This window comes from Nannospalax galili, unplaced genomic scaffold, assembly GCF_000622305.1.
Source record: "Nannospalax galili isolate Female #2095 unplaced genomic scaffold, S.galili_v1.0 scaffold960, whole genome shotgun sequence".
In the NCBI taxonomy this organism is placed as follows: domain Eukaryota; kingdom Metazoa; phylum Chordata; class Mammalia; order Rodentia; family Spalacidae; genus Nannospalax; species Nannospalax galili.
The window spans coordinates 1,565,671-1,580,068 of NW_008348313.1; the positions used below are offsets into that span (position 1 = coordinate 1,565,671).

The 14,398-nt window shown below is 50.7% G+C and overlaps 2 protein-coding genes across 5 annotated transcripts in view; one reads left to right on the forward strand and one right to left on the reverse strand.

Moving 5' to 3' along the window:
* Nosip (nitric oxide synthase interacting protein) overlaps positions 1-6,403 on the reverse strand; it is a 23,822-nt gene extending 17,419 nt beyond the window's left edge. The window contains exon 1 of the mRNA XM_008845073.3: positions 6,289-6,403. The gene's annotated coding sequence lies outside the window, so the exon portion shown is untranslated. The remainder of the gene's footprint in view (positions 1-6,288) is intronic.
* Prrg2 (proline rich and Gla domain 2) lies at positions 6,324-14,329 on the forward strand. 4 transcript variants are annotated; one of them, XR_003851426.1, is made up of 9 exons: positions 6,324-6,441; positions 7,830-7,983; positions 8,423-8,604; positions 8,789-8,828; positions 10,733-10,877; positions 11,086-11,148; positions 12,602-12,662; positions 13,140-13,268; positions 13,595-14,329. XR_003851426.1 is itself a non-coding variant. In XM_008845075.3 (7 exons), exons 2-7 carry the CDS (start codon positions 7,899-7,901, stop codon positions 13,611-13,613), a joined length of 600 nt encoding a protein of 199 aa, XP_008843297.1. In that variant the 5' UTR covers positions 7,104-7,254; positions 7,830-7,898; the 3' UTR covers positions 13,614-14,323. The 4 variants fall into 4 exon arrangements, 1 of the variants encoding a protein (XP_008843297.1); XR_003851425.1 differs by lacking the exon at positions 6,324-6,441 and adding an exon at positions 7,104-7,254; XR_003851427.1 differs by lacking the exons at positions 6,324-6,441; positions 11,086-11,148 and adding an exon at positions 7,104-7,254 and having other exon boundaries at positions 13,595-14,327.
* The last annotated feature ends 69 nt before the right edge of the window (positions 14,330-14,398 follow it).

Below are 14,398 nucleotides of genomic sequence, written 5' to 3' on the forward strand. Positions count from 1 at the left end.
GTTGAAGCCGGGCACATGCCTGTAGTCCCAGCACTTGGGAAGCAGAGGCAGGCGGATCTCTGTGAGTTCAAAACCAGCCTGGTCCACATAGTGAGTTCCAGGCCAGCTAAGACTCTGGTCTCAAAAAGACAAAAAGAAAAAACAATTTTATTTATTAATTTTATTTTATGTGCATGCATGTATTGTCTATGTATAGGTCAGTGCACCTGTGTCATGCAGCACCCATGGAAAATGGAAGAGACTGTTGGATCCCCTGGAACTAGAGTTACAGTTGTTAGCTGCTATGTGGGTGCTGGGATTCAAACCTGGGTCTTCTGCAAGAACAGTCAGTATTCTTAACCACTGAGCCATCTCTCCAGCCCCTTGTTTTATTTTATTTATTTATTTATTTTTTTGGTCTTTTTGAGACAGGATCTCCCTGTAGCCCCAGCTGTCCTAGAACTCACTATGTAGACCAGAGTGGCCTTGAACTCACAGAGATCTGCCTGCCTCTGCCTCTGGAGTGCTGGGATTAAAGGCGTGCGTCACCATGCCTGGCCCTTGTTTGTATTTTTAAAGATAGGGTCTCCACAGGTGCCCAGGCTGGCCAGGATCTCCAGATCAGTTTCCCAAGGGCTGAAATAACAGCCCCATTCTATCATGCTCAGTTCAGATGGGATATTTAAAAAATATGTCCATAATGGGGCTAGAGAGATGGTTCAGTGGTTAAGAGCACTAGCTGCTCTTGCAGAGGATCCAGGTTTGATTCCCAGCACCCACAATGCAGCTAACTCCAGTCTGTAACTCCAGTTCCAGGGGATCTGATGCCCTCTTCTGACCTCCTAGAGCATTGCATGACACAGGCGCACTTATACACATGCAGGTAATACACATAAAATAAAAATAATAAATATTTTTGTTTTGCCGGGCGTGGTAGCATACGCCTTTAATCCCAGCACTCGGGAGGCAGAGGCAGGCGGATCTCTGTGAATTCAGGGCCAACCTGGTCTATATAGTAAGTTCCAGGACAGCTGGGGCTACAGGGAGACCCTGTCTCAAAAAGACCAAAAACAAAATAATAATAATAATAACTAAATAAATAGATAATAATAAATATTTTAAAATATGCCCATGATATGCACAGAGCTTTAGTAATTCCTAAACATTATCTGTTGTCCAACTGGCCTTCAAACAGCCCTGATTATCTCCCAACTGTCTTTTTCTGTGGTTGGTTGGTTGGGATTTTAAGCCAGTGGTTGATTCCATCCAGGAAGGTCAGGGGTTCTTGGAGACACTAAAGAATGCTACAGGGCCTGGGGGTGTAGGCTGGTCAGCCCAGGAGGCCAAGGGTGGAGGCCACTAGTTCCAGGCAAGTTGGGCTATGGAACGTGGACTGCATTCAAAGCCGGTCAGGGCAATAGTGAGACTCTGCCTAAAAAGTGAGACTGTGACTAGGAATGTGGCTCATCAGGAGAGTACCTGCCTATCATACAGTACCTTCAGCACAGAGAGAGAGAGAGAGAGAGAGAGAGAGAGAGAGAGAGAGAGAGAGAGAGCTCAAAAAATGCAGTCTCCAGAGTTCCAACACAGCCAGCACGAGGACATTTTATTTAATTTTTATTTTATGTGTATGAGTGTTTGCCTGAATGCATGTAAGTACACCCATGTCATGCAATGCCGATGAAGTTTAGAAGAGGGTGTTGGATCCCCTGGAAGTGAAGTTACAGATGGTTGCTAGTCACCATGTAGGTGCTGGGAATTGAACCTGGGTCCTCTTGAAGAGCAGTCAGGGCTCTTAACCACTAAGTCATCCTCTCCAGCCCCTCCTTTTTTTTTTTTTTTAAAGACAGGGTCCCGGTAGCTCACCCTGCTGTGGAACTAGAAGCAATCCTCCTGCCTCAGTTTCCTGAGTGCTGGGATCACAGCTGTGAACTATCACACTGCATCTGAGGGTTCTATGTATGGCTGGTATTCACTTGAGGGTTGCCGTGAGCTGGGCCCTATTCTGAGTGTTTTAACCATACCAATCCCCTGATCCGGACACTGGGGCTGGCTGCTACCTCGAGGAAATGGGCACAGACGAGGAGCCCATGCCATGCAGCCAGGTATGTCACCTACATCTGAGTCTGGCCTTTCCATGGCTGTACCATCTGGCAGTGAGACAGCCACTGTGCTCCTGTCATCACTGTCCCCCATCCTCCTAGCAGGTCCCACCACAGGGGTCTCCTCTGAACAGCTGACCATTCTGGCAACATCCTCAGTTCCCTCCATGACAGTCTCAGCCCTCCTCTTCCCTATAGACTAGGGCTGCCTTCAGCATGGCCCAGCCCTGGGGTGTCACAACAGGGTCAGTTAAGCACTTCCCACCCCAGGGCCAAGCCAGGTGCGGTCAGTGAACTAACGGCTTGAGAAACCCAGTCACAGGAGCACAAGTGTTTGGGAAGACCACCTCGCCTTCAGGCGCTGAAGAACCAGGCCCTGGACAACCCACATTAGTCTCCTGAACATGTTCTCTCCTTAGCAGGTTCCCCTGGGGTCCCACTCTATTTATTTATTATTTTTTTTTTTTGGTCTTTTTGAGACAGGGTCTCCCTGTAGCCCCTGCTGGCCTGGAACTCACTATGGAGACCAGGCTGGCCTTGAACTCACAGAGATCAGCCTGCCTCTGCCTCCTGAGTGCTGGGATTAAAGGTGTGTACCATCACACCTGGCCCTATATATTTATTTTTATTTTATGTGTATGAGTGTTCTGCCTACATGTATGTAACTGCATCATATGTGTGCAGTGCGTGTGAAGGCCAGAAGAGAGCGTCAGATCCCCTGGAACTGGTGTTAGGGATGGATGTTAGCCGCCATGTGGGTGCTGAGAACCGAACCTGGGTCCTCTGCAAGAGCAGCCAGTGCTTTTAACCGCTGACCAATCTCTCTAGCCCCTATTTATTTTTATTTTTGCAATACCGGGGAAACAATCCAAAGACTTGTACATGCTATGAAAGTGCTCTACCCCTGAGCACATCTAAGCCTCTCACTAGGGGATCCTAGGCAGGGGCTCCACCACTGAGTCACACCCCAGCCCCTCACTGGGGATTCTAGGCAGGGACTCTATCACTGAGCCACACCCCTAGTCCTTCACTGAGGTACTCTACCACTAAGCCAAACCCCAACCTTATATCTGGGCACAAATGCTTGAACAGACAGGACGTAACATGTATGATAGAAGGCATGAGGTCCAGGGGGGCAGTGTATGTGGGGGCATGGATCGGATAGGGGGTCTAAATTTGATTAAGAAATATTGTATGAAATGCACAAAAACTCAATAAAAATATAAACAAACAAAACAAAACAAAAAAACTCCATCTCATCTGTAACCCAGTCTGGCCTTAAACTCAAAAGCCTTCTTAAGCTTCCCAAAGTCACCCACACTGTGAGAAAACAGAGACCCAGGGTTGGAAGTCAAGCTCAGTGGTAGAGCACAGGTTTAGCAGACCCAGCCCCCAAATAATACAAACCAGAGATACCAAGGAGCTTTTCAAAGTGGAGCTGGGGTTGGAGATGAAACCCAAACTGCGCTTAGAGTGTAGGAGTCGGACAGGAAAGTACTGTTTTGCAACGTCTGGTGGAACAGGCTGGCTCAGACCACGCCTGACAGTGGCCACACTTAGGGAGAGGTTTGTGGGGACTGGAGCATCACAGGGGGCCCTGACTGCTGCTGAAAGCACTACAGATGCAGTGTGCGCGCAGTGGGCTATATCACACCAGATCACACCATTGCTGTCCTGGCCTGGGTGTGGCCAGACACCACCTAACAGTGGCTTCAACTCAAGTAAGTCTCTTTGTTTTGTGTTTGCTTTTGAAACAAGGCTCTCATACTCGAACCCAGGTGGGCCTGGAACCCAGTATGTAGCTCAGGCTAGCCTCCAACCTGCAGCAGTCCTGCCTCAGCCTCCTGAGTGCTGGGACGACAGGTGCATGTCACTGAACCTGAACTCACAGTCATTTCCTCACAGCTCTGGAGACTGAGTCCAAACTCGGTTGCCAGAGCCATGGTGCTGGCGGTGACCCTGTCCATGTGGCAGATGGCCACTTCCCAGTCCTCACCTCTCCTTCTAAGAGGACACAAACCCCCCCTCAAAAGTAGGGCTCCACCCTTATGACCCTACAAAGGCTCCTCCTTCAACACAGCCACACCAAGCGGACAGGGCACCACAGACCTTCCAGCCATTTAAAGCCCGGTGTCAGTCTTCCTAGTCTCAAAGTGGACCAGCAGACAGGAAGTAACAGGAAGGTCCCAGCCTGAGTGATCCTCCCCAAACAGCTGAACCAAATCAATCAAAACATCTGGTTTAATTACATGCCAGGGCAGGGCCGCTCACACTAGGGAGGCTGAGGCAGGAGGACCACACAGAGTTTGAGGCCAGTGTGGGCTATAGAGTTCCAGGCCATCCTGGGTTATGGAGTGGGACCCTGTCTCTGGAAACACAAACAAACAAGAAGAACCAGATGGGCCAGGCAGAGTGTGGCAACTAGCGATAGGGAGGTGGAGGCCAGAGGACTGGGAGTTCAAGGCCAGCCTGTACCTCACAGCAAGATCCTGTCTCAAAAGAACACAAAGGCTTGGGGCTGCCCTTGCCCAGCACATGCAAGGCTCTGGGTTCCATCCCTAGTACCAGAAAAGTCAAAACCATAAAGAGATGCCAGTTCACAGTCTGCTCTGACACTACATTTAAACCAAACAACTGATGAGTGACAGCAAGGGGGTGGAGAAACTAACTCCTTACACTGCCGGCAAGAACGTGGTAAATGAGGTTCCTCAAGAGTTTTAACACATGTTGGACCCAGACATTCCACCTCCAACATACATGAAAACACAAATCCTTGTACACAAATGTTCAAAGCAGCATTATTCCTAATAACTAAAAAGCGGAAACAATCCTGTGTCTGTTAACTAATGGAGAAAATACAATGTGGTACATCCCATACCATGGAATACTATTCAGCCATAAACAGAATAATGCATGCTATAATGTGGGGTGTAAGAGAAACCAGTCACAAATGCCCACACACTGTATGATTTCATTTAAGGGAAATGTGCAGGTCAGGGAAATTCACAGAAAGGAGCTTAGATGCTGCCAAGCACTGGGGGTGGGAAGGACAGAGAGGAAGTGGCAGAGAGCTGGAGGGGAGCAGGATTTCTGTTTAGAGCAATAAACATGTCTTAAAATATTTTGTTTTGAGGCAGGGTCTCATGTAGCCCAGGCTGGCCTCAGATTCCCTATACAGCTGAAGATGACCTTAAACTCCTGATCCTCCTGCTTTCACTGGGGTCCTGGGATTACAGGTGTGCACCACCATGCCCAGTGAACATGTTCTAAAATTGACAGTGGTGATGGTTGTACAATTCTGTGAATGGACTACAAACCGCAAAATTGTATGCTTTAAGTGGGCAAAGTATATTTTATGTGAATTATATCCAATAAAGCTCACTGAATAAGAGCCAGGAGTTTGAATGTTCGTAACCCCAGTACTGGATTACCAGTCTCAAATAGAGGGGAAGCTCTGAACAGATGGCTTAGTGGTTAAGCACACTTGCTGTTCTAGAGGACCGGGTTCGGTTCCCAGCATCCACGTCAAGTGGCTCACAACTGCCTGTAACTCCAGCTCTAGGGGATCCAACAGCCTCTTTGGCTTCTGAGGGCACCCGCACACACATGCGCGTATTCACGCACAGATACACATATAAATAAGAAAGATAAATATAATTTCAAATAATTCAGATGGAGTCTTGTGTGGTGGTGCACGTCTTTAAGCCCAGCACTCAGGAGGCAGAGACAGGCGGATCTCTGTGAGTGCCAGGCCAGCTAGGGCTGCATAATGAGACTAAAAAATAAATAAATAAATTTAAAAATTTAAAGTAAATTTGCCTCAAGGACCCTTCAGGTCCCAATCCACTTCTGTTCCTTGCCCTCTTCACCAGAGTCTGGAAAACTGAATCAAGAGATGGAATACCGCCATCCTGCCTCCGTTCTCACTAATCCGTGGTGTCCCAAGTTTCCTCCTCCCACCGTGGTCCAGTCATTAGCCACAGCGGAACTAGAGTCTCTAAGTACTGCAAAAACGCGGGGGACCATATTCCGGGGCATGCTGGGAGATGTAGTTCAACCCACACTCGGAGCGCCCCGCAGGGCTCTATTCATGATTGACGGAAGTCGGGAGTGCCAAATCTTGCCCGGCCTCCCTCGGAACTTCAGAGCTCCAACCCGCCAAAGGGGGACATCGCCGTCACGACCCACTCCGCCTCTCGCAGCTCACCTCACAAACGGTTCCTCGATCCTCGACGCTTCCACTGTCTCCCGACACCGGAAAGAACTGCTGTTTTGCTTCCTCCGCTCCGCCCACTTCCGCTGGGCAATGGAAACCGGAAACAAGGCTGCCCCTAGTTGCGGAGGTGTTTCCCCTGGTTCGGTAAGTCCTTTCTTCGTCTCTCTTCCTCTCCCCCCGCCCCCCGGAAACGTGAGTGGCAACTCGAAGGTTCCGGATAGTGAAAGTGGCTGGAATGTAATAGAACACTGCTCTGTACTAGGCGTTCCTCACGCAGGGGAGTTCCGCCTTGATTCCCTGGCTGTTGAGTCCTCTCCCAGTCTGGGTTTAAGGACTATTTCCCGCAGAGATTCGGATGCCCACTTCCCTAAATAAACTTCCTTTTTATAATTCAAAGTGAGAAGTCTTCTGTGCCCAGTTTGTAGAAATACAGCAATAGTTAAAAATCGCAAGGCCAAGCTAGTCAGTCACACTCAGGAAACAGATTTACAATGGCAGCGCCCAGTTATTCTAGGAACCAAAGCATACCGTTCTCACCAATTGGTAAATCTCTAGAGACCGTGAGATTTATTTATTTAGCTCTACCAGGCAGGTTCCCAGCTTGGAGAGGGACCCGGGCTGAGGGAGAAGGGAGGAGGAAAGACTCGAATCCAGCTCCCTAGATCTCCCACCAGGGTAGTAGGAATGCCTTGCTTCTCTGTGGGTATCTGACACTGAGGCTTTTCAGTCCTAAGGTCCCTTTAAGTACTTTGTTCCCTTACCTGAGTCCCGCCCAGAGCAGGTAATCAGAAGCCCCACCCCTCCACCAGAAACCCGGACCAGGCTGGGTAATCTGAAGTGGGGCACCCCTCCTCCCTGTCCCCTCCCCACTCCCCTACCCATCCTTCCCAGTTGGCTGTCCCTGACCCGGGAGGATCTCCGTTAAAGTAGAGAGGCAGGGTTCCCAGCTCTGGGCAGGTAAGTGAATGTTCCCGAGGAATGTGGGGGGCTCTGGTATCCTGACTCCCTCTCACCTCTGAGATCTAGACGCTTGGGACCCTCATTCCTAGGCCCTGGAGTCCAGCATTCCCAATCTCCTCATACAGTCAGATCTAGAAATATAGGACCTTGTCTGTCCTGTAATCTTTGATCTCTGTGGGTGGATGAGGCAATGGGCAGAGGGAGGTGGACTTGGAGTGGAATCTTCCCGGTAGGAAGGGACCAGAATTGAAGGGACCTGCTTGAATGCCTACTATGTATCAGACCAGTGATAAGTGCTGCGGGCACGGCAGAGGTGTAGGGAAAAAAAGCCTTGGCAAAACTTTTTATGCTCATCTTTGGAAGAGCACTGTTCTCTCTGAAATCCTACAGTGACATCCGCAAACTTGGAACAATGAGCAAGTTATTTTATTCGGTGACTCAGTTTCTTCATCTATAAAATAGAAATAATAATAGGGACTGCTTTGAAAATTTAGATGAGCTGATAAAGACCCACAGTGTCTGGCACAGGACGCAGGGTGAATACCTGCTTTTACTTTCATTCATTACCACAGAGTCCAGGCAGGGAGACCTTGCCTCATTAACGCCTGCCAAGGCATTTGTCATCTAAGAGTCCTTGAAACATGAGGGGTCATCCTTCCTTGCTGTTGGTCTATATGGGATTGGCCACCTGCCTGGACACCTTACCTAATGCAGACCAAGACGAAGGTGAGTGTTTGGGGAAGAGCCATGTCCAGAGGTTAAACCTCATCCTTCCCCAGACCCATGGTATAACTGTTTTCCCAGACCCTAGCCTCCTCCCTCAGACCCAGGAGTCCGGACCCCAGACCCCAGACCCCAGACCCAGGCCCCAGCTTCCTCTCTCAGACCCGGGGTTCCATGCCCCAGACTCCTCCCTTGGGTCTAGGGGTGCAGACCCCAGCCTGCTCCCTCAGATCTAGGGGTCAAGACCTCAGCCATCCTCCCTCATATCCCAGGATCCAGTCCCCATCCCTCCTCCCTCAGACACAAGGGTCCAGGCCTAGCCTTCCTCCTTCAGACCCTGGGCATTTCAGGCCTGGCCTTCACCCCTCAGGATCTTGTACCTCTCTGTCTCCTCTGTTCTCAGACCTAAGGACTCTCTATTTCCTAACTCTGATATCTTTAGTTCTTGAAGTTTTCCTGGATCCCCCAGAGGCCCAAAGTTTCCTGGTTGGCCGCAGGAGGATTCCTCGTGCTAACCACTGGGACCTGGAGCTGCTGACCCCTGGAAACCTTGAGCGGGAGTGTCAGGAGGAGAGGTGCTCCTGGGAAGAGGCCCGAGAGTGCTTTGAGGACAACACACTGACGGTGAGGGGCCTCAGAGGACCCTGGAGTCAAGGGCCCTTCTGACTTCTTGGGTCCTTGGGTGGGTAGCAGTCAAGCCTTCACCTCATTCTTCCCGGAGGCCTCGTATATCTGGGTGGACTGGTTGTGAAAGGCTGCGAACTGCCCCATTTAGTCGCTCTGTCCTCTCCCTTACCCTCTGTTCTAGGAGCGCTTTTGGGAGAACTACAAGTACAATGGCAAGGGAGGTGAGTGGGGCCGGGAAAGGAGCCTTTTCCAAAACCAGAGTTCCCTCCACACATTCAGGAAGTGCCTTCTCCTAGCCCCTATGCTGCTCAGAGATGACCCCTCTCCCTTCTACTCTGGGCCACTGCATTCATATTCACTGAGGGCTCAAGGCCCCAGGAGGGGGACGTGTGGGTGATGGATGGAAGTCCTACCCCAGTGAGGCCCAGCAGGGGAGGGGGAAACCCACCTGGGCCCTGGCTTAGAGTCTACAGACTCAGCTCCTTCTAAGCACCTTGGTTGCTAGGGGGGCAGTTCCCTAGCAACAGAGCCAGGGCAGGAAACCTGGTCATTCTCACCTGCCCAGTTTGCCTACCCCCCAACCCCTCTTCTGATCTCTGAAACCCCCATTTTGGCCTTTAGCCTTGTTGCTAAGGAGGGGCTGCTCCTTAGCAATGAGGCCTGGCCAAGCCAGACCGAGGAAGCCAAAAGAACTACCTGGCTAGCTTCCCCTCCCCCACAACCCCAGGCCAGCCACAGCCTGCCTGGTTGCTAAGTAGGCCTTCTCCCTAGCAACCACACCTAGCTGGAGGACCAGATCCTCTTGCCCAGCTGGAGGACCCCCACTGGGCACCAGCTGCCCCACCCCCTTGTGGCCTGGTTGCTAGGGGTGGATGCACCTTAGCAACAGGCCCTAGGACTGGACTAGAGTCCTCACACAGAAACGAGATGCAAGGGGAGATATTTCCTTTGCTCCAACCCTACCAGGGCCTCGTGGCTCCATGGATGACCTGTAATCTGCCAGACTTCAGCAGACCTGACTTCTTAGTACAAACCTTCTCAGGGTGGGAGGGAGCCAGGCCTAGGTGGCCCCAGCCGTGCAATCCCAGCTACTCCAGAGGCAGAGGCAGGAAGATCATGATTTCAAGGCCAGCCAGGTCAAGTTTGAGACCAACTTGGGCTACTCGAGGCACTGCCTCAAAACATTGAAACTGAGGCAGGCATCATAGGGCCTGCTTTTAATCCCAGCACTCCAGGAGGCAGAGGCAGGTGGATCTCTGGGAGTTCCAGGCCAGCCAGGGCTACAGGGACACCCTGTCTCAAAAAGACCAAAAAAGAAAAAATTAAATTAAAAAAAACATATTTTATTATTTTTATTTTATGTGTGTATGTGTGTATTGTCTGTATGTATGTGAGTACACCCCTGTTGTGCAATGCTGGGGAGGTCAGATTCCCCTGGAACTGGAGTTAAGGACAGTTTGTAGCCACCATGTGGGTTCTGGGAATCAAACCTGGGTCCTATGCAAGAGCAGTCAATGCTCTTAACCGCTGAGCCAATCTCTCCAGCCCCAAATTAATTAAAATTTTTAATGGACAGCTAGGTAGCTCAATGGTAAGAGTACTTGTCTAACGTGCAAAACCATAGATTCACTCCTCAGCATGGAAAAAAAATGTATAAAATTGAAAAATAAGAAAACAGCTGGGGGTGGCTCATACATAGTAATATTTTCTCAATGGTCTGTCTCTTTTTCCTTTCCCCTTCGGTATTGGAGATTGAATCTAGGGCTTCAGATATGCTAGCTGAGTGCTCTACCACTGAGCTACATTCTACAGCTCTAATTTACTTTGTATTTTGATATAGGGTCTCACTATGTAGCCCTGGCTAGCCTGGAACTTGCTATCTATCTATAGACCAGGCTGGCCTTGAACTCACAGGATCCACCTGCCTCTACCTCCCAATCAATCAGTGAGTTTTCATGAGCTGATAGTAGAGGCTGTGTTCCCATTTTGCAAAGTAGAAAATAGAGGCTCTAAGAAAGGAGCTGGGTACATTGCCCAAGGAGCCATAGCCACCCTGTTTCTTTAGCTCATGTACCTGCCATGGAACAGGAGGGGTTGGATGTTCAGAAGCACCCTCTACCTACAGGGCGTAGAAGCTTGGATGTTGCTGGCCTGGCGGTGGGGCTGACCTCGGGAATCTTGCTTGTTGTACTGGCTGGCCTGGGAGCCTTTTGGTACCTGCATTACCGACGGCAGCGCCTTATCCAGAACCAAGAGTCCTGTCTGCAAGAGTAAGGCTTCTTTGGGAGTTTGAAAAGGATTTGCAAAAGGATGTGGGAGGTGGGTAACAGTAAGGGAGGAGACTTAGTCTGAGATGTGCTAAAAATTGGAGAGGCCAGCAAGTGATGGAGGGTTTGGAGGGACAGGCCTGTGAAGAGTGAGTCTGTCTGTGTGCTCAATCCCATCTGTCTGTCCAGAAAACAATAGTTCTTTCTGCAGCTGGTGCCTACCTGCCTGTCTTCTGGATACCGGGTTTCATTACTTTGGGTACTATTGCAAATGGTAAGGCTGTTACTGCTGGCCTATGGTCCAAGGCTATCTGTGGCATTGTCATTTCCATGGTGACAGGTCACAGGGTGTTTTAGTGTGAGCTATGACCTAAGTGTGTCTTTCTTTCTCACCCAAAAGATGTCTTGAGAGTTGTGTCTGGCCTTAGTGGCTCATGCCTGTAATCCTAGCCCTTGGAAGGCTGAGGCAGGAGGATCTAAAATGCTCAAGGCCAACCTGGGTAACTTGGTGAGACCCTGTCTAAAAATAAAAAGCAATAAAAGAAGGCTGTGTTGTAGGGCAGGGGTAGAGGGGAATCCACCAGTGAGGGGCTGGAGGTGTGGCCTACTGGCAGTGTGGTTGCCTAACTCCTAGGATGCTCTGGGTCCTGAAGGGGGAAAAAAAAAGGAACTTGGGGATGTCTCAACCAGTTAACCAGTTAAGGCGGTTGCATCCAAGCCTGAAGACCTGAGTTCAAACTCCAGACCCACGTTGGAAGGAAAGAACTGACTCCCTGAAGTTCTTTTCTGACTTCCACAGGTGTGCATGCATACACATAGGCACAGAATAAGTAGATATAATTTAAAAATAAAGATAACTCAGCTGGGCCTGGTGGCACACACTTTTAATCCCAGCACTCCAGAGGCAGAGGCAGGCAAATCTCTGTCAATTCCAGGCCAGACTGTTCTGTGTAGTGAGTTCTAGGCCAGCCAGAGGTACACAGTGAGACCGTATCTAAAAATTAAATAAATTAAAGGGTGGATCTGGGCCAGGCATAGTGGCGCACGCCTTTAATCCCAGCACTTGGGAGGCAGAGGCAGGTGGATCACTGTGAGTTCAAGGCCAGCTTCATCTACATAGTGAGTTCCAGGCCAGCTGGGGCTACAGGGAGACCATGCCTCAAAAAGACCAAAAAAAAAAAAAAAAAAGTGGATTTGGAAGATGGGCAGGGTTAGCACGGATCACACCTGTAATCCTAATTCTTTGTTTGGTTTGGTTTTTTTCTTTTTGATTTCTTTTGAGACAGGGTCTCCATGTAGCCCCAGCGGGCCTGAAACTCGCTATGTAGGCCAGGCTGGCCTTGAATTGACAGAGATCCACCTGCCTCTGCCTCCCAAATGCTGTTGGGACTAAAGGCCTGCACCACCACCATACCTGGCTGGTTTTTGTTTGTTTGTTTGTTTTGTTTTGTTTGAGCCATGGTCTCCCTGTAGCCCCTACTGGCCCAGAGCTCTCCATGTAGATCATGCTGGCCTTGAATTCACAGAGATCCTCTTGCCTCTGTGTCCCAAGTGCTGAGATTAAAGGCCTGTGCCACCGCATCTGGCTATAATCCAAATTCTCGAGAGGCTGAGACAAAAGGATTATTAGGAAATTGAGGCCAGCCAGGGAGAGTGTGACTGAAAAAAAAAAAAAGTATGGATATGGGAAATTTGGGGACTAAATATCTCTGTTCTGTTCCTGTCAGTGTGGACCTGGGACTGTCTGCTTCAAGTGCCCGCCTACCTGCTGTTTCCTGGTTTACTCTGGTATACTGTGTGTCTGTGAATGGAAGCGTTTGTTTGCAGTTTATTTCAGTGGCTGCCTGTCCATGCCCTTCATCCTGTCTTTCCTCTTCCTCCTCTTCCTCCTCCTCCTCTTCTTAATTTTATATGTATGAGTATATTGCCTGCATGTGTGTGTAAGTGCACCTGTGTCATGCAGTGCCTGAGGAAGTCAGAAGATGGTGCTGGATCTCCTGGAACTGGAGTTAAGGATGGTTGTTAGTTGCCATGGGGTGCTGGGAATTGAACTCAGGTCATCTGCAAGAGCAGTCAGTGCTCTTAACCACTGAGTCATCTCTCCAGCCCCAATCCTGTCTTTTCTAACAGATGACCCCTTTCCTCTGGGCCCTTTCCCTTCCATCTGTGTTCTCCCACCCCCACCCCCACCCCCACCCCCAGACTCTCTTGGTCTCTAGCCCCTGACCCTGTAGGTTTCTCAAACTAACATGTTTCTGTCCTCAGGACTGGGCTCATCAGCCCCTTGAACCCACCAACGCCCCTGCCTCCACCCCAGCCTCCAGGCCTCCCCACCTATGAGCAGGCACTTGCAGCCTCTGGGGTGCACGACGCTCCTCCGCCCCCTTACTCTAGGTACGGGCTGGAGCTTCTGCCCAGAGGGCGGGGCGCAGAGGGGAGGGCACAGTGGTAGAAGGGACGAGTTCTCAAGGGCGGGGCTTGGGTTTGGGGGCAGCCCACCAAGGGCGGGACTTGAAGGACGGGGGCGGGTCCAATGTGATTGTCCATAGGGGCGTGGCCCAGTTTTGGAAGAATGCAGCATTACAAGAGGGTGGGGCTTGTGCCCAGAGGGTCTGGGATTGGCTTGGGCGCCCAGGGCTGGTCTGAGGGGTTTTGGGATGGGTGAGGGACAACGACTGGACAGCCGGATCTTTGACTTTTCTGTATCCCTCCCCTTGTAGCCTCAGAAGGCCTCACTGAAAACCTACCCAGGAGCCCCAGCTCCCCGCACTGTGCCTCTGGTTCATACCGGATTCCGGAAGTCCCCAGGCTTCTCAGACTCCTGGGCTGCATTATCGGGTGTGCATGGGGGGAAGCAGTCAGGGTCGTCCCACCCGAGGCCTACTATGGCACACGTGTTTCCGCCGCGTAGGGAACCACGCATGTCCATGCCCCTGTCCCTCGCGCGCCAAGGTTCCCAAGCTTTCTTGAGCTGCAAGACTTTGCAGTCCTGCAGCTCGGCCTCGGAGGAGTGGGCATGCGGGCTTGGAAACTCGGACCCGGGGTTGGGCGTTCTTGCGTGTGTGTGCACAGATGTGACTCGCCCCCCTCCACGGGGTGTGCACACTCAGGGAAGCTGGCCTATGCACACGCGTGTCTTGGTGTCTGTCCTCACGCGCGCACAGGGGCGCTTCGTAACCCAACATAAAGGTGGGGGCGCGTTTGCAAAGCGCTGGGAAGTGGGGGGGGTGTCAGGCCTGTGCTGCACCAGAGGAGCTGCACTTGAGCTGAACTGTCCCCTACCTACAAACCATTGGGAAAAGGAATCAAAAGAAAGAAACCCAGGAAAAAGCAAAAGTGAAACAATGCAAAAATAAAAATAAAAAACAAAAATGTAACGAACTGAACCGCGTTCCCGGGCGCATCTACGCGCGGCGGAGCTGGTTTTTTTGTATAGACGGTGCACCCTACAGGCTCTGCTAGCTAGCTCTCTCTAGCTCTCTAGCTCGCTCTCTCTCTCTCTCTCTCTCTCTCTCTCTCTCTCT